Raw genomic sequence first — 19,911 nt, 5'->3', positions numbered from 1 at the left:
TTCATTTTTGTTACAAATAGACATTTATTCCTTTTTTGTTTAAATATATGTATAGGCATACAAAATAATTTCATAGTAAGGCTAGCCTGTACTTTAATATATATAAAGTTGTCCATTATTTTTTCAATATACACACTACTGAACTCTGATCACTGATCATAATAACCCAATTAAAAAGTGACATAATCATTTTATCCACTTTTTGCAGCTTGGGATCCGAGGAGTTAAATCCAAGGCATATAGAAAACTGATTCCTCTCAAGAAATTAAACTCAGGAAGACATGGCCAAAGGAGCTCTAACGTTTATGTGCCTCTTCATATTCATGCTCAACTTCCACTCATCCAATGGAGAAGAACTCGAGGTTCTTTTATCCTTCAAATCTTCCATCCACGACCCTCTTCACTTTCTTTCTAACTGGTTCAATTCCTCTGCCACTATCTGCAAGTGGCATGGCATCACCTGTGACAACTCCTCCCACGTTAACTCCCTGGTTCTCTCCGGAAAAAACATCTCCGGCGAGATAATTTCCTCGTCCATTTTTCAACTTCCATACGTTACAAACCTCGACCTTTCAAACAACCAGTTAGTTGGGGAAATCTCTCTCAACTCTTCTTCTTCTCTGTCTCCATTTCGTTACCTCAACCTTAGCAACAACAACCTCACGGGTTCTTTGCCTCTGTCCTTGTTTTCACCGTCGTTTTCTCACCTCGAAACTCTGGACCTCTCGAACAACATGTTTTCAGGTAAAATACCAGACCAAGTTGGATTGCTTTCAAGCCTAAGGTATCTTGATCTCGGAGGAAACGTTTTGGTGGGAAAGATTCCAAATTCCATCACCAAGATGACAACTTTACAATACCTTACGTTGGCTTCAAACCAATTAGTGGGTGAAATCCCAACAGAGATAGGCCTAATGAAGAACTTGAAGTTGATTTACTTGGGTTACAACAACCTTTCAGGTGAGATACCAACAAGCATTGGAGAGTTATATTCTCTGAATCACCTTGATCTTGTTTACAACAATCTCACTGGACCAATTCCTGAAACTCTTGGAAACCTCACCGATCTTCAATTTCTCTTTCTCTACCAAAACAAACTTACCGGTTCAATTCCCCGGTCCATTTATGAACTGAAGAAGCTTATCTCACTTGATCTCAGCGATAACTCTCTTTCGGGTGAGATTTCTGAGCTTGTGGTTCAGCTCAAGAGAGTGGAGATTCTTCACCTTTTCTCAAACAGCTTCACTGGAAAGATTCCAAACGGTTTAGTATCACTGCCTCGCCTTCAAGTTCTTCAGCTATGGTCAAACAGATTAACGGGTGAGATTCCTCAAGAGCTAGGAAAGCATAGCAACCTCACTGTTCTGGACCTCTCTTCCAACAACCTCACAGGGAAGATCCCAGATAGCTTATGTGACTCTGGCAATCTTTACAAGCTTATCCTCTTCTCCAATTCTTTAGGAGGAGAAATCCCTAAAAGCTTAAGCTATTGCAGAACCTTACGCCGAGTGCGTCTCCAAAACAACAAGCTTTCTGGTGAATTATCATCAGAATTCACCAAACTGCCTAACATATACTTCTTGGATATCTCTGGCAATGAATTTTCTGGAAGGATAGGTGACAGAAAGTGGGATATGCCGGCGCTTCAAATGCTTGGTTTGGCTAACAACAACTTTTCCGGCGAGTTACCAAACTCTTTTGGGAGTGACAAATTGGAGGACTTGGACTTATCGGAGAATCAATTTTCAGGTTATATTCCAACCGGTTTGGGAAGCTTATCAGAGCTCATGCAATTGAAGCTAAGCAATAACAAGCTCTTTGGGAACATTCCAGAAGAACTCTGTTTGTGCAAGAAGCTTGTCGCTTTAGACCTCAGCCACAACCACCTTGCCGGGAAGATTCCGGTCAAACTTGGTGACATGCCGGTTCTCGGTTTACTTGACTTGTCCGAAAACCAATTATCCGGTGAAATTCCAAAGAATTTAGGAAGCGTGGAATCTCTTGTTCAGGTAAACATATCTCACAACCATTTTCATGGTAGTTTACCTTCCACCGGGGCTTTCCTTGCCATCAATGCTAGTGCAGTCACTGGCAACAGTCTCTGTGACCGTGACGGTGATGCTTCAAGCGGTTTGCCACCATGCAAGAGCGAACAGAATCACACTTGGTTGTTCATTCTGCCATGTTTTCTGTTGGGGTTGTTTGCGTTTGCTGCAACGGCTTTCCTCATCTTTTTCATTCGTCGAAGAAAGAACATGGAGCTTCGAAGAGTAGAGAATAATGAAGATGGCACATGGGAAATGCAGTTTTTCAACTCCAAGGCCGCGAAATCGATCAACATCAAAGATGTTTTGTCGTCAGCTAAAGAAGGAAAAGTGATTTCCAAAGGAAGGAACTGGGTTTCATACGAAGGAAAGTGCATGGGGAATAACGACATGCAGTTCGTGGTGAAAGAAATCGTTGACCCAAACTCTCTTCCACTGAGTTTTTGGGAAGACACGGTGAAGTTTGGGAAGCTTCAGCACCCAAACATCATTAACCTTATTGGAACGTGTAGGTCTTGCAAGAGAGGGTACTTGGTGTACGAGTACGAGGAGGGAAAGAATTTAAGCGAAATCCTAAACAACTTGAGTTGGCAACGGCGTTGGAAAATTGCCATGGGGATTGCAAAAGCACTAAAATTCTTGCATTCTCACTGTTCATCAATAGTTTTTGTTGATGAAGTTTCTCCAGAGATAGTTTGGATTAACATCAATGGTGTCCCTCGCCTGAAGCTCAACCCTCCGGGAATAATGGCATGCATGGATGTCAAGGGTTGCATTTCTTCACCCTACATTGCCCAAGGTACATATATATATACATATAAAACTATATACTCTTTTGTTAATCAAATTAATATGGTTTGTATAGTATATATGGATACATTTTAGTCCTAACCAATGTTATATATATATCAGTCTTATGTTATGTCATATACTATATATTAATGTTATGGTTGGATCGATGTGAGTAATTGCAATTTTAAATTTTCAGAGGAAGATGTGACAGAGAAGAGTACGCGTGAGATATATGGGTTTGGAGTTATGCTGATTGAATTATTGACGGGAAGAAGCCCGATGGACACAGAAGCAGGGAATGGGAATGGCATGCACAAGAATATTGTGGAGTGGGCCCGCTACTGCTACTCCGACTGTCATCTTGACACGTGGATAGACCCTGTGATGAAGGGTGGAGATGCATTGACCTATCAGAACGACATCCTTGAGATAATGAATCTCGCCCTGCACTGTACCGCAACTGATCCCACAGCAAGGCCATGCGCAAGAGACGTACTCAAAGCCCTAGAGGCTGTTCACAGCAACACGCCCTCTTTTTGCTGAGTTAATTTCAGCACTAAAAAACTCAATTCTAGCTATGATTTTGCTACCTGCGAGCTTTCTCTGACCTTTGCTATAGTTTTTTTTTTTTTTTCTTCCATTTGAGGTTTCACTTTTTTTTTTCTCTCCTTAAATTGTTTAAAGTTTTTTAGTTTAGCATAAGTTGTTGATCAAGGGATTGCTAGATAAAATGTTTGCTTGATATTTTATATATGGAGTATGCTTGACATACTGCTGATGAGTGTAAAAGTAAATGTAAATAAATTGAATGTTATTAATAAATTAGTTATATGAAATCAATGCTGCCTCTATATAATTATTGTACTTATTATATACTACATCAACACTTAAATTTCTTAGCCAGTTGATATATCCTGTTCTAAAATGAGAAGATTAAATTTATTAATTTTTTTCATCAATTGATATAACTCTTTACTTTTTCTCTAAAATGATCTATCACTATTCACTCTAAAGTAGTCTAATTCTATTTTAATTCAATTATGATCAATAGTTATTTATTTATTTTACTTTCTAAGTTATATCATGTGCTTTGATGGAGTTTGGTCTTAATTTGCAAAATAACAAAAACACAATACTCTCTATACCTACCTACTAACCTACCCTATATGGGAATGGGAGCGAAAGGTTTGCCGTAACATGAGTACATGACCATGGAAATTGGAAAGTGAATGTCCCTGATCTTTATACTGGAAGCGCAACTCAAAGCTGGTAACTAAGTTAGTACATGAGTGTTAAGGAAAAGGAACAAGATCATGTGTTGGATTATTCTAATATTATTTTTAGAAGAAATTTAAAATCTTAATACTAAACTCACTACTAACGTAATTATTTTCGGTATAGGATACCTACAGTGGCGAACCGGTGTATGTTTTAGTATGTGCAAATGCACACACAAATTTTTTGAAAAAAAATAAAATAAAATATATTTTGGGTCATGAATAAAAATCACAGGATCCAATTTAATCTCTTAAAAAAAAGTTGACTCGTGATCCCTTTAAAATCTAAAATAGATCCATGTTAGTCCTTTTGAGGGATTAATGTGGGTCTTTTTGAATTTCAGATGACCATGATTTTGATTATCTGGGTCTATTTTTGAATTCTAAGGGACCACGAGTAGACTTTTTTTCCCTAAGAGATTAAATTGATGCCCGTAATTTTTGTTGAGAATCCAAAATGTTCTATTGTAAGAGTTTAGTTGGCTCTTAATAATTTTTTTATATTAAGTTAAAAAAAAAATTATATATATTCTTTTTGTATTTTAATATATTTAATTTTTTTTTAATTTTTTTTTATTCTTTTATTTTAAGTGTGCAGAGATTAATTTTTTTTTCTAAGTCCACTATTGGATACCTACATGGTTTATAAAAAAAAAAAAATGAAATCGCAACAGCACTTATTTTGTGGGGGGACCACATTTTACTTATTCTTTACGGGTTCGATGATATTTAATTATTTTTTGTCCCATTGTCGAAGACTTTTGCAGAAATTCGCAGCCAAAATATAAAAAATTAAGGGGGAAAAAAAAAAAGCAAAATAATTTCATTATAGCAATAAGCGTACAATCACGCAACTCAAAGCTGCATGCAGAAACTCAGTTAGACAGTGAGGGAAAGAAGTCAAGGAACACTCATGCACTTAAGCTTTTTCTTCTCCCTTCATATCTAAAATTAAAGCCACCTAGGGTTCAAGAGTTCTTAATTTACATACTAAATACACTCAATTAACAGATTAAGGGACAAATCCACACTTCCTTTCACTTATATATGCTTTTTATGCTCTCTATTTTTTCATATTTCCTATCTATTACAGTCATGATGTTAGGTATTAACCAATCGGGGGGAAGTTAATTAGGCTGCCGCTGGTTTTAAATGCATCACTATTTCTTAAACATATGAAATTAACGTTTAAAAAAGTGGGTTTAGTGTAAAATATATCTTGTTATATTTGGTTTTGCTGCCACCTAATCATGCAATCACATTCAACGTTCCGATTGTCATAATAATACAATCACAAAATCTAACTCGCGGAGACAGACATTCAACAGAAACTTCTGCTATTATATACAATGATAAGTTGACGCATTTTTTGTTTTTTGGTTTGAATGCAAACTGTAATTGAGACCTTTAGTTTGGTTATGATTATAGGACTGATAAAAGGCAGTGATTAGATTTCTATCTTCTGGGAGACTCCTTTTCTTTTTTCTGTTCATGATGTAAGTTTGAATCTATGATGATGGCTGCACCTTAAAAATCACTGATGTTGGGCTTCGTCTGGTCTCATTTCATACATTAATAAACTTAAATCATACTCAAAACAATGGATTTTTTATTTTATTTTTTTTTTGTTAATAATATGCCAAATCCAGCATTTCAGTGTAGTTACATACCCTTAAGATTTTTTGGTTCTCATCATATAATAAGTTTCTAAATGCACTATATGTGTGCTCAAAACAATTAATACTTATCTTGATTTGGGTTAGTGTATGCATGACTGAGCACTAAATCCACTCCATTTATTATGTAAAAGTAGCACTACATAGGGATCTTCTTCCCAGCCAGGCCAGACCACAAACTTTCTTGTGACCCACCTTCCGTTCCATGTTATGATGATAGTGCTGAGAGTTAAATTTTTTAATAAATTTTCCTTCTTCTTTTTTCCTCTTTTTCTTTTAAACAAAGTTTTTTCTAATTTTATGGCCTGTATAAGTAATGATGGTAGTGCAAGAATCCTTTTATCTTTTCTTCAATCAAAACTCTTGGAGGGGTTTCCACAGTTAGAAGATTCCACCAGTAAAGATGAGTCTAAGCATAAAGATATAAACTAGCTGACATTTTGAGGAGCAAAACAGCTCAGTCTGGCTGGCACGGATACGATCAGCTGCAATGTTTTGTTCTTCTCAAAAGCCCCCCCAATGTTTCAATTATAGCCCTTGGAGACCATGCAAAAGGTTCTTTGGCTTCATTCTTTCAAGTCAAAAAAGCCCCTTTTCCTCTGATTTTTTTTTGTAAAGTCCTATTCTTTGGTTATCTTTGGTAGTAGGAAGTGTTTGAATTGTTAATATCTCCCCATCTTTGTTTACTTTCTAGATCACAACAAAAAGAATTTTCATGTATGCTTCTTTCTTAAAAGACAGCTGGCTTTTGTTTTCGAACTTCAATGTACTTAATGATGGTATTTGATCCACGTGCAACCCATTGGATATTGCACACACCCACCCACTTGACACAGTTCGAAATGGAGAAAAGGGGTTACCTAGTGCTATTGACTGATGCATTAGAAAAGTTCAAGTATGAAAGCTATTGGCATTAATTCTTGACCGTGGGTGGAACGAACCATAATATGCTAAATGAAAAAGGATAGATACTGTAGGAGTTGATTAAGCAAGCATTGGACATCTAATTAGAATCATATATATATATATATAAGTTTCACAAACTTTTTATTCGGCCAACAAAAATGTAAATAATTTAAGGGGATGATAAGTTAGTAAACTCATGAGTTGATAAATGAACATTCAAGGATTTTGTAAATTGACTTTATGCATTTAGCAGCACTCTTGCTTAACCGAAAATGCATATTGATACGGCAATTATTGTGGCTTTCACTTATTCCGATGAGTGAATCGAATGGTTACACAAATTTGCTATGTTTAAATCTAATCAATTAAAAGTATGGATATGTAGTCATCCTATGATAATGAATCTGAAAGACACTTTACTTTTGTCGGCAATTTAAACTTTATTCCTTAAGACTTTGGTTTGTCTCTCATTCGTTAACGTGCTGTGCCAAAGATCACATCAGCCCCTTCCATCACTTCCAAAAACAAAAGAAAGACACTTTCAGGGAACACTCGGGTCGATTTCCCTTTCAATTGATAGTAACCAAGGTAAAGTAATGACAAACTTGTGCCCCTTTTGATGCCATGTTATCCCGAATGTGGATTACATATAACCAACTCTTGAGTCGAACTAGGCTTTATTTCTTTCGTGTATATGCCTAACCAATCTAACTGGAGGGATGACTTTGTACTAACAAAAAGAATTATCCCTTCTTTTATCTTATTTGTTACAAAATTGTTCTTACTTTTCCAACAATTAAGAAATGAAAGAAGCAATTCAGAACATAAACAAACGATTTAGAACGTAATTTACCACTTAATTCTGGTTCTTACTTGTTACTTTCTTACTTGTTACTTACAGAGCAAGTTATAATCTCTTTAGTACTTTCGGCTTAGTTAAATAGTTTTGTGCAGGGAGCAGTTTCACCCATAGCGCATAATTTCAATCAATATGAAATACAAAACTGATCATAAATTGAGAGGATCAAAAAATGTATGACCAAAGGTCTATACACTTGTGGGAATATATGGAAGAGATGTCACGGGGTGACAAATTACTGTGTGCACTGTGGCGAGGCTCAAGACCAAAGGTGTGAGGTGTTTGCACAACTAATAAAGTAGGATTCAAAATATGTATACATGAGAAACTTAATTCATTATTTATAAACGAGTTATCTGTAGGTGTCAGAGTCTAATGGGAGTCAAACTCTTACACCTTATCTCCTAATATCTGTGTGGAAGGCTTTATCTTAATATGTTATTAGGTTGTTACTAATAATGACGTACGATCCAAGGCTTCGGTCCAGAACAAGCACAAAATAAACTCTGCCTATATCACCCCAAAAATGGAGTAAGTTTTGCTTTGTAGATGTAAAAAATAGGAAACATGAAATGGGTTTTGACAGAAGTAGAGGTAAAAGAAGTCATGGCTCATAGAAAATGTCTAAACTTGCACTCAAATGTTGAGAGGAGTTTATGCAAGTGTGTGCCCACATTAATGCACTCATAGGGAAAACAATTGGTGGAAGGTAAGAAATGGAATCAATGAATGTGATACATATCGCTCTCAAATCTCAACTTCATAATGCTTGATAAGGACCCCGGGTAAATTAAGATAACTTCAGGAAAAGAGTCATACTTAGAAGGGTAATTCTGAGGCTATTAATTATCAAGTGTCATGAGTCAAATTCTTGTGTAGGAACTGGATATTAAAATTTAGAAGCCATAATATTAAATGGGGATATGCATAGATGTGCTTGAGTTTTTTAATCATCTATAAACATTTAACGTTTTCTTGAAATAGCATACGAGAGATTCAAAACTGTGGGAAGCTTTCTAATTAATCATAGATCTTTTACTGCGTGCAGGTTTTCTGCATTATATAATAGATATCGCTATGTTTCGCTATGATATTGGCCTAGTGGGCACAAGTGGGTAATATGACGATTCATACCAATTAGACACCTTTAAAGTTTAAAAATTAAGTTTGGAAAATATGTCTCTCTCTCACGTGGCACGGGACAATCATTCACATACAAAAAGTGAGTAAAATATATTTATTTTTTTTTTCTTTGGTGGACTTCATTCATTTTTTTATATGTTACATGAGATAATTTTATCTTTTATAATATGAGAAACATATTTCTCATTAAATTTACCAATAAAAAAATGTTTAAACATTAGGTGCAGTAAACGTCCTTCTCTTGTTACCCAGAATACCGCCTTTCGTCTTCTATTATTTGTCTTTTGCTTTTATTCATGTACATATGAACATGAATATTTGATTTGTTGGGTATCACTTATATTTTGCACGTTGATGAGGGCCCTAGTTGTTGGGGTCAGCAGAAAGGCTAGGTCTTGTTGTGGGCCCCTGATTTATTATAATTTTCTTAGTAGTTTGAGCTTGGACTCATGAATAGCTGTTGTTCGAGTTTTCTAATTCTATTTATATTTTTCTTGTAAACTGAGTGACTTGTAACGAATGACGGTGGTGAATATAGTACCGACAAGCTGGACGTAGCCTAAATTCGGTGAATCAGGTAAATCTCTGTGTCTACTTTCTCTCTTTTCTCTTTTCCTTTGCGATTTGTGTGATTGTAGATTTTTAACATGATTGGCACAGTGTACATTTACTACTGTAGGAATTTAGTTTTTTTCTTTCTTTTTAAGGGACTGGAATTATCTTAAAGAATCTCATCATTTCACAATTGTAACCATTTCGAGTAAATTTGGATGGAATGGTTTTGTTCCCTAGCAATTAAATTACTTGCCAACAAATATTGATAAAGGTTCCTTCATTCAAAATGAAATTGTTGACAATGATAGCCAATATTCATGATGAGATTTTTTTTCTGAATAATGATTATAAAAAAAATTCCATTAAAAATTTATCATAAAGGAAAAATTGTCACATTATCGTACAGAATCACCGTATGTTATTTGTTCAATGTTGATATTTATATTCCGATTTTTATTTTTTGGTAGGAGAGTTTTTTTTTTTTTTTTCATCATAAGACCAAAGAGTTTGGTGAATGAATAATGGGGTGTAAAACCACATCATGTTCTACACACGAGCTTATAACTCAGCCATGCATCTCCCTTCCGCATAGGTCCTGCCTCAAGGTGGGACTACCCTAGGCCCAATGAAGCTAGTGCCCCAGAAAAAGAAATCACACCATATTTTAATAAATTAAAAATAACTAGGATTACATATAGATTGTCCGATAGAAAGTTAGCATGAAGGAAGATTTGGACCTGGCTACTCGTGTATTATTATTTTTTCTTCTTGGATTCGGTAGGAATTTTTTTTACGGAAAAAAGAAGTTATCACATGCTAAAGTTATGATATATCACAAACCTCAACAAGACTCCTGTATTTTTAGTCATATATAATACAATTACCGTATACGTGTTGATAGATTGTAAAATTGTAGATAAATATAACAGTTTAAAAATAAAAAGTTAATCTGTTCACGAAAGCTTTTTGATTATATCCGCGCTTACCTTAGGTGCGTAATAAAGTTATTAACGTAATCAACAGACGTAGTTAGAGTTAGGGGTGGGTAAAATAATCAAAAAATTAAATCGAATCATGAACCGAACCAAACTGCCCCATAAAATAACCGGTTTCTAAAAACCAATTTATGAACTGAACCGGTTTGTAAAAAACCAGTTCATGAACCGAACCGGTTTTTAGAATCGGTTTAAGAACCGAACCGATTTTTAGAACCGGTTTAAGAATCGAACTGTTTCTGAACCGAACCATTTTCAAACTGATCCAAATTAATTTTTGTAACTTTATTTTTTAAATTTTTAATTTTTTTTCTTTTCTAAAGAGGGTCGACCCGAACCGGTTCCGAATCACTTTTGAACCGAACCGAACCACTTTTGAACCGAACCATTTAAATCAATTTGGTTCGATTTTTCAAAAAAACCGATTCGGTTCGACCAATGCACATCCTTAAACGCAGTTTGCTCATGAAGTTTAAAGGGCTTGTTGTATCCTGATGCTTTTTGCCTGGTGAATATTGAGTTAATATCTCCTTTTTAAGAGGACGATTTCTTCACGTATCTCCTTCTTTGTTTTAACAACACGTATTAAGTGAGCAAAATGCTCACTCAAATCACTGTTTGGAACAAATTTTAGCTATGTTTTGTTTTCTTCTATTTCTTTCTTTTCTTTTTATTACATTTTATTTATCGATGATATTCTCGCTTTATTTAGCTCTATATAATGCGTAATAAAAATGAATTTTTTTTAGTATTTATCATTACCTTAGATACTGTCTCATCCGTAAGGAAAAAAAAGTCATAAAATCTATTAGGTTTTTAGAAAATACTAAAATTCAATTTGATCAAGTATGCAAGAAGAGTCACGAAATCTAGAGTCCATTCAGCTTAGGCTAGGATTTTTTGAAATTCATATATATTCTACACTTATAGCTATCACCTCTAATGTCTTCACTCTATAATTGCAGAGGTTAAGGTAACATTATCTTTATGATAATAAGAAAGTGTCCACACACCAATTCTATTTTTCCTTGAGAGATAGTTTGAAAGATCCACCACTAGCCAGACTCAAAGAGTTAATTCATGCAGAGAAGAGCAATTCGCAAAGAGAAATCAAATACAGAGAGATACAATATAGATTTGCACAAGAGATAAATATAAAATGATGATCCGTCAGCATCTCAAATGCTTCCGCAGATCCAATGGTGCCAACAAAATCTCGGTTGATCTCTCAAACCACTAATCACAATCTCAGTTTTTAATTTTAAACACCGTTTGTTAAGTTTTCCAGCTTCATGGTGTTTCTCACAATTTCTCATAGTGTTTCTAACCGTCTCATCATGTTTATGTGCCGGAAGCATTTTTTTCTTTTTTTTATGGGCTTTATTAATTTGATGGAATAATAGAGAATTCTCTCATGTAATAGAGATAATTACGTGTGAGACCCACACCTACTATAGAAAGAGAAAAAAAGAATAAAAAAAGAATACGAAAATTGATGTATGTATAAAAAAAAAAAAATCTCTCATACAACATAAGAGTATATTTTCCCTTTTTTTTATTTAGGGATCTATTTATCTTATGTTTTTTTTTTTTTTGGTAAACATCTTATGTTAACTCTTATGCAATAAAGACAAGGTGGCAGTGTTTATTATCCTCTCTTTTTTAAAGTAGTAGATTTCACTATTTTTTTTTTTTTGGTGAGGAGATTTCACTACTTTATCTTTATTATATAAGATAATTATCTTATACAATATGAAATAATTATTTTCCTCTATATTATCTATCACTTTATTGATTACTTGATTCAAATCGGATGGAATTTTCATTATGCTTTATTTATGAATACTATTATAAATTAATTAAAATTAAAGAAAGGCGCAAGAGTATACTATTGACCACATTGATGACATGATATCCAAACAATAAAAAAAAGGAGGGCGAATAAAGCATATACGCATTTACAAAGATATCAAAGGAGGAGGAAAAGAATAAAAGTGATATGCACGAATTTTCAAGAAGCATAAAGAAAAAAGTAAATAAATAAATAAAAAAGAGTGCCATAGATGGATTTTGGATACGCATATGCCCACAACAGTATAGTAGTATATAGCATTATAGGGACTCTCCAAAGTTAAAATGAAAAGGTGCTATTTGATCTACTTTCCTGCATCCTATATTTTATTCTAATTTATTAAACAAAAGACCAATTGATGAACATAAAACAGATGCAGTGAGCCGATTCTTCGTTGTTTAGTACTTTCCATGCTACTGCTCTCTCATAGGACACTGGCCTCCCCATGCTGGACAAACAGATACCACCTTGAATACACATGAAACCCTGCACCAAAATAATCCATCGTTAGAAAGTGATGGCCAACTTCTTGGAGCAACAATGATTCATATGAAAACTTTCTTCTTAGGAGGTCAGAATAAAAAAGAACAAGGTGAGAATTCAGAAACCACATCAATCTAATGTCAACAATTGTAAAGCAAAATTCAACCATTAATAAAATTTACTGTATCCAACCAATGAATAATCAATGTATTTGAGATCAACACAAGTTATTCATAGTTTATGTGAGGTTAATCGTGTCTAATCAACTCAATAGTGAAGAAAATCTTGCCACATATATGTCATGAATTCAGGGTCAGGTCTACATAGGAATTAAATCTTGATAAGTGCTAGAAATAAATAGAGCAGTCTTCTGTACACAACTTAATTATATCATGTATCCATTGTTTTCATCAAGTGTTAACTGCAGTTACTTCATTTATCTGTGAAGATATCCAAATGGCACTTAAATGATAAGCCTATTCTTCAGTTTTAATTTAGTGTTATCAAAACCATTCACGTAATCTCTTTTCATACGTCCTTCCAGCTGCCATTCCCCAATTTCTTTTCATTTGGCCATCAAGTTGCTCATTACCAATATTTATTCCCCAAATTTAAAACAATGGTCTCCCAACAGACATACACTGAAGATATGGTATACAGATAAATTAAATTTTAGTTGGTTATAATTAATAATATCAAATCTTTAGAAAGATAAAACATAATCAATGACTAAAAGAAGGATACCCTCTTGGTTAGGGAAAAAAAAATGGAAAAAGTCAAATGGATTAATTTTCTAAATTCCTGTAAAAAGCACTATACCTGCTGCATTATCTGGGGGAACTCAGAGCACAGGGTTTTCTTTCCGTTGTCATCAAATATTTTTTCCAGGGTGATGTCTTGAAGTGCAACCAAGGTTGTTTCAAGCATGTCAAGTCCAGCTTGGTTTGCAAACATAAAAACGGGTAATGCCTGGCAAAATCATATATAAAGTTATACTTTCATAAATATTGATAGAATTGACACAAACGACATAATAAGGATGTATAGACTCATGACTTGGAAAATAACAAACTGTCTAGTACAAGCTGCAGGAGGGATTGAGTTCAATATACTCAATTCATTCCCTTCATTTGTAAGAATTGAACATTTTAGAGGCATTAGACAATGCTTGTAGATAGAAACATATTAAGCTGATAAATAAAAATTGAAATCCATTTTTAAAAAAAAAATTGATCCATACAAATCCACTGGGGTAGAACAACATAAAGCAAAATAACTAGCGTAAGCAGAACAGAATTATTATCAGAAAGGAAATTTACCTTTAAAGAGCAGCACAAGATTGCATCTGAGTGATGCCAAAGGGATTTGAGAATGGACTCACTGCTTTCACACTTTAGTAGCTCTACCCCTAGATAGAACCTGTAAAGAATGTCAGCATTTAAAATACATTGGACACTTCCTAAACAGGTTTTATAAACTAGAATGAAAACAAAATAGTGATCAAGATATAGAAGTTTCCCATGTGACTTTGGGTCAACATGGCATACTTAATAGAGAACTAAAACTTGCTCTGCCTAGCAGATGTTGAAAGAGTGCATGTCAGGCATTAGTTCAAGAAACTTTAGTGAATGATAAGTTTAGCATTTGGAATGTACAGAACCACTCCAACATGATTGAGATCATTAGTTCATGAATAAGAGTTATGCATAGTTAAGGATTCAACTGACACACCTATGGCTGTTACAGATCCACCGAGCAAGTGTTTGTGCCTCAGGAGTGCCAGGTGGTAAGTGAAAAGCATTGTTAGAACCGAAACGCGAAGGAGAAAGTGCTAATGAAACCCTCTGAACAGATGCAATAATGCTACGGACATACTGTCTGGCCATTGTTGCTATATTATCTTGAAGATGGACTTCAAATGCAAACTGGAATGCTATTGTCATCACAGATTTTGCGCTACCAGAATGACCTGAATTGTCACCAGTTGCCTTGTTTGCGGCGGTTCCAACTTCAAGTGCAGAAGCAAGATCAAGTGTGCGGTTTGGACTAGCTGCATCCTGCATCATATATAAGACAAAAGAAATCAAAATCCTTACTCAAACAAGAAGAGGAAGCAAGCAAGCAACCAAATTTCAAAAGCAATACTAATCAAAGCATATGTAAAGCTAAAGACTTGCCGTGCTGGAATCAAGAGGTATGATGCGAAAACCAGAAGGTAAAATGGGTGCGTCATCAGAGAAAGATGCATCTATTGGAGCAAAAACAAGTTCTGCACTGGTGCCAACTGCATGCTCATCCACTCCACTACAAAGCTGGGGACAGGCACAAACAGAAAGACTATTAGCTATGCACTTGAGGTTGGAAAGAACCTTCTGAACTATACCCAGATATCAGTGTTATAGCTACTTAATTAAACACGTATTTATACTTCATATATAAATCCTGAGTTCCTCACTCTAAACATGCCTAGAACTATGTGCAAATCCCCATTCCAGAAATGTGGTGCATCTTATTCTTTGCAAAGAGTAGAAGCCATGGATGATTAGTTAGGAAAAAAAGAAGAAAAAATAACCAATATAATATTAGTTAATTTATGATGGAAGTGTTTTCTCTTCATTACAATTATACAAGGCTATTTTTTTTTTCTTCATGATTGCAAAAAGATCAAGCATTTGGAAATAGATAAGGTAAAAAGAATAGTGTACTATAAAATATTACTTACTTGCAAGAGGAAAACGTCACCAGGAATAGTCATGTCGTCCCTATAGTAGCCCATGTTTTCAAGCTTAATAACCTCCATGAACTGTTTTAGAGATCAAATGTCAAAAGCATGCAACACGCCCAAATAGAAAACCAAAAGTATGTTAATGCACAACCCGAAGGCAAAAAAAAAAAAAAAAGACTTTAGTTTTATCTTGAAAGAAGAAGAGGTAAATTCTGAATAATAATATGCAAGATGAAGAGACTATTTAGGAGCAAAAAGCTTGCCTCTTCATTCTCAATTGTGTGAGCTAGTGGAAGAATAACCTGACCCCCAAAACCTCCTGCTCGGGCCCCTGGCAAGCTACAGGGACCAGCTTTAATGGCAGCAGCTGAGTAAGCATCAATGCTGCTATCTGCCCATTCTGATCGGTGTTCCCGCAAGAATCTAAGAAGTATTGCCGGAGGGACATTCTACAAGGACAGATAGAGAGAGCATGAGACAACTATATACATGGAAATTGAACACTAGTAGATGATAGAAAGGAAAAGCTGATCCTAGAATCTGGTCTATGAGCACTAGTCTACATTAATGAGCATTAAGATGTATACCTGTAACAACATGGATGCTTTGGCACATAGCACGGAACTGCTCACAGAAGGGAATCCATTGTTATAGCCAAGATTTATTCCCATCATCTTGCTAGGTGATGAATTCACAAGAAGGGTGACATCATCAATGCCATCACTCTCTAACAAGGACCAGCCATCATCTGTAAACCCATTGACAGCTTCATTAAAGCCCCTGCAACAAAAGGAAGTTTAAGTCAGATTATGTAACTAGTCAATTACGTGAAGGAACAGTGTGAAGGATAATGGCACAAACTTGCTCAATCGCTGACTAAGCGCACGTAGAGCTGCAGGCCTTCTTCCCCATCCTGTGACACTTGGCTGAGAAATTTCTTGAGAAATCTGCCTCAAATGACGTAAAGCCTGAATGACAATTACAGCAGGGTTACAAAAGCAGTTTAACCAAATTCCCTCAATTTATATCTTTTACCTCCATCCAAAAGCTAATGTCTATATAAGGAACTTAACAGTCCTTATTCATTAAGCATCACAAGTGTGTACTGTGTAGTGAAAAATAGTAGGCAGAAACAATAGTCTTACCGCCATAGTGGTCCTCTGAGCAAGCAGCATTGATGACTCATAAAGTGGGCGTAGAACTTCAGGTACACTCCATGGCTGATTTCAAAGAGCCAGCAAGTCAATTTGCAAGTTATCAAACAAAGGAAGAAATTTTCTACGCTTTATAGGGTAAAGGTATTTACAAACCTCTAAAACCATATGATCAACAATATGAATAATGGATCCCCCTCCATCGCAAGGTCTAATCAGATACCCGCTTGGCAGCATGTCGGCTCTAACAAAATGCTGCACTGGGGGCATAGTAGGTCCATTCTGAGTGTTGTTAAGTGATCTTTCACAAACCTGACATTGTTAAAATCACAATTGCACCCCCACATGAGTGTTAAGAGTGAAAACGTGAGAACTTTACCGAGAAGAACCATAGTTACGTACCACAAGACTACCATCCTCCAAAAGAGATGTGTAGCGCAGCAACCAGAAGTCACGACCTGGAGCCAAAGTTGTTGGCGCATACAACTAACCAAGATGGAATACGTTGAAAAGTGCATTTAGCAAAGCTTCCAAATATACTAAATTATTGAGACTTAGATATTGTATCAGCTGTATATATATATAGTACCTGCATGTAAAGCAGTTCAATGGTTCCCCCATTTCCAGTGGACATCACATTTAGAACATCCACAGTTCGGCAATCACGAAACCATGAGAGCCTTTCTTTGAGGATTTCGGCAACCTGTGCACAACATTTTTAATCAATGCCTCCACACACACTTCAATGGGATTGGTCCTCTTGATAACAAACGGAAAGGAACTTACCCTGGCAGGTTCTAGACCCACAAGGCCGCAGGCACGTGCAGCCACTCCAGGGCAACCATGAGAAATAGCAACGATTCCAATGGAATCCGGACCAGGCTACAAACATTAAAAAATAAAAATAAAAATTACATCACATAATTAAGAAAAGAAGAAAGTAGATTATTTGGCTGTGTTTCCTTGGCCAAAAGAACTACAGAAGACTACAGTAGTGCCTTTCAGATTAGCAGTAATACCCAATTACTAAAGTGTCATTTACTTTTCCCAGACCAGTGACTTGAAAACCAAGAAATCATTTGATGTATGTCAGTTCAGATGATGTGTTCAACAAGTTGCTATGCTTAAACAAGGTGCATGTAGTTCACTAATGGAATGGAATTAACAGTTAACACGAGGAAGTAATTAAAAAAAAAAAGGAAAAGGAAAAGGAAAAGGTGGTAACCTTCATCCCAGGCATTTGGACCCACTCCACAGCAGTTCCAGTGGCCTTTGAAAGAAACTCTGCTAAAGTCTCCTCTGCAATGGACAAAAGTCTGGAGAATACAGACAAAGACAACACAAAACACGATAATAATATTCCATCAGTAGAGTACAAGGACAGTAAAACATAGGACCCAACAACAAATTAAGAAAAAAAAAAAAAAGAGCCTTTTAAGTTCACTGTTTCACTAACCCAGCAGGGCTTGCATCCCTCGGTGGATGCTGCGGTGTCAAGTGGCGCTGACCGCTCGTTACCACCGACTCACAACTTGTGTCTGTAGTTGCAAGGGTCGCCGCCTGCTGAACAAATGAGGAAACACAACTCAGATGAAAACATTCAGACCTCTCTCCCCCAAAAAAGAAAATAAAGAAAAGAAAAAAGACAATCTTTTTTGCCTAGATATCCTCTATTTTTAATTTGCAGAAATCCACATAATGGATTTAAGCCACCTGGGCAAACCCCAAATGACATGAAAAAATTAAAGGTAATAACTTGGCTTTTAGTCCTCTTCATTGATATATTCAACCAAACAAACTGGGAAATCATAAAGATAGTGCGACAGAAAGATAATATTACATTCTGTGTCTGTTGGCGGAAAAAGCTGTTTTCATACACCAGCTGTGACACCTGTTTCTGCAATCTGTCGTTTTCCTCCATCAATAGTTTGTTCATTGCCGTCAGCTTCCTGTTCACACCTTGCAGTCGTGACGCTTCTTTCCGCTGCTTCTCTCTGCACCTGCAAGTTGCAACCACAAGGAACAAACAAATCACCATAATTAGCCACTGGAATAATTGCCAACTTAAATGCCTTAAACACTGCAACTGGGAATGATTTATGATGTAAAAACAAGATGAAGACCAAGATGGAAAAAAAAAAAAGAAAAACAGGAACTTTAGTTTTCTTTTCGGTAGGTGGGACACGGAAAATGTAAAATTAACACCAAATATTTTAATTCTAAGTGAATTCCTTGTGTTATCGTCCATGTTCTTTTGTCAAAGAAAAATAGAAAACAAAACCTTGGTTAAAGAAAAGGACTCAAAAAAGAGAAGAAAAAAAATATGAAAGTCAGATTTACACAAATCAAACACCCCTTAGGCTTAAATGAATTCATTTATATTACTTTCAATACATACATATTGTAAGTTCAGTATAGTGAAGTTAATTATATGAATGAAAAGTATAGAAGAATTAAGCAAAAGGAGGCGTAGGTACCTTCTGTTTTGGAACCAAACCTTGATCTGTTTGGGCTCAATATTGGAGAGAATGGGACACTCTCTGATGAGTTGTTGGCGGCGTAAGGAAGTGGGTTTGGGGCATTCATGGTAAAGCCTTTCGAGTGCTTCCACCTGCTCAGGTGTGTAACGCACGTACTTGCCGTTGTCCATTGCCACCTTGCTACCATCTTTGCAGGCTGAACTCACTGCCATCATCCCTTCAAAATCCAACCCCAAAATATTTTTTTATTTGTTTCAATTTGTAAAACTCAAAAAAAGAAGAAGCTTTCATTTGAGATTTGATTAGATTACCTGTGGCTTTGGTAGTGCTTTCAGTTTAAGCTTAAGAGGCAAGAAGCATGAGACCAGTCAGGCATGAAAGAGAAGAGAATGAAACTGCAAAACTTAAAAGAGGTACTACTCAAAGTTTGTCTGTGACAGTTGTTGCTTGTATTATATGGATCACTTATGACAGAAGAGAGAGGATCAAGAGAGATATATGTGAAATGTGAAGTGAATGGAATAATGTAGTCCAAGTTTTTATTTATTTTTATTTTTTTTGTATGTGTGTGTGTATCTGTATACAGAATGGAAAAGGACTAGTGCGGGGTATGTTGGGATTGGGAGAGAGAGAGATGGGGGTTACTTGTAAGAGAAAAACCCCAAATATCAGACAGAATAAGCGAACATTTTTTTGTTTTCACATCATTCTCCCCTATGCTTTCTGTTCTTCTTTAGCTGTTTTGCCTCCTGCTTTTTCCTGTTGCTTTTCTTTCACTACTTCGTTTTGGCACTTTCCAATACTTACAAAAGCGTCTCTCTCTCTCTCTCTCATCACTCATCACTCATCACAGAGGTTGTGACTTGTGACTTACAGAGAAGGAAATAAGAAAAAAATGCGACCCATCCACTCTCTCACTTCGCGACGCGTGTGCTGTGAAAATTGTATAGTATTGGACATTGCACAACG

At 35.8% G+C, this 19,911-nt stretch overlaps 2 protein-coding genes across 3 annotated transcripts; one reads left to right on the top strand and one right to left on the bottom strand.

Moving 5' to 3' along the window:
• The first annotated feature begins 222 nt into the window (after positions 1-222).
• Positions 223-3,468, top strand: LOC133312427 (leucine-rich repeat receptor-like serine/threonine-protein kinase SKM1). Its single transcript, XM_061513615.1, has 2 exons — positions 223-2,844; positions 3,034-3,468. The coding sequence occupies exons 1-2, from the start codon at positions 282-284 to the stop codon at positions 3,378-3,380; spliced, it is 2,910 nt and encodes a 969-aa protein (XP_061369599.1). The 5' UTR covers positions 223-281; the 3' UTR covers positions 3,381-3,468.
• Positions 3,469-12,274: 8,806 nt separating this feature from the next.
• On the bottom strand, positions 12,275-19,541 carry LOC133312433 (homeobox-leucine zipper protein ATHB-15). Of its 2 annotated transcripts, none has more exons than XM_061513621.1 (19): positions 19,254-19,541; positions 18,940-19,159; positions 18,303-18,462; positions 17,919-18,025; positions 17,688-17,778; positions 17,249-17,344; positions 17,052-17,165; positions 16,865-16,948; positions 16,619-16,774; positions 16,454-16,528; positions 16,170-16,276; positions 15,896-16,088; positions 15,572-15,757; positions 15,306-15,386; positions 14,761-14,895; positions 14,315-14,640; positions 13,903-14,002; positions 13,403-13,552; positions 12,275-12,586 (listed from the first exon to the last, which is right to left on the bottom strand). In XM_061513621.1, exons 2-19 carry the CDS (start codon positions 19,155-19,157, stop codon positions 12,440-12,442), a joined length of 2,526 nt encoding a protein of 841 aa, XP_061369605.1. In that variant the 5' UTR covers positions 19,158-19,159; positions 19,254-19,541; the 3' UTR covers positions 12,275-12,439. The 2 variants fall into 2 exon arrangements, with proteins under 2 accessions (XP_061369605.1, XP_061369606.1); XM_061513622.1 differs by having other exon boundaries at positions 17,919-18,022.
• Between the last annotated feature and the right edge of the window lie 370 nt (positions 19,542-19,911).

The sequence above is a fragment of the Gastrolobium bilobum genome, unplaced genomic scaffold (assembly GCF_033153095.1).
Source record: "Gastrolobium bilobum isolate Gb01-03AN ecotype WA unplaced genomic scaffold, APGP_CSIRO_Gbil_v1 utg3492, whole genome shotgun sequence".
Lineage (NCBI taxonomy): Eukaryota > Viridiplantae > Streptophyta > Magnoliopsida > Fabales > Fabaceae > Gastrolobium > Gastrolobium bilobum.
This window is presented reverse-complemented; position numbering and strand designations above follow the sequence as displayed.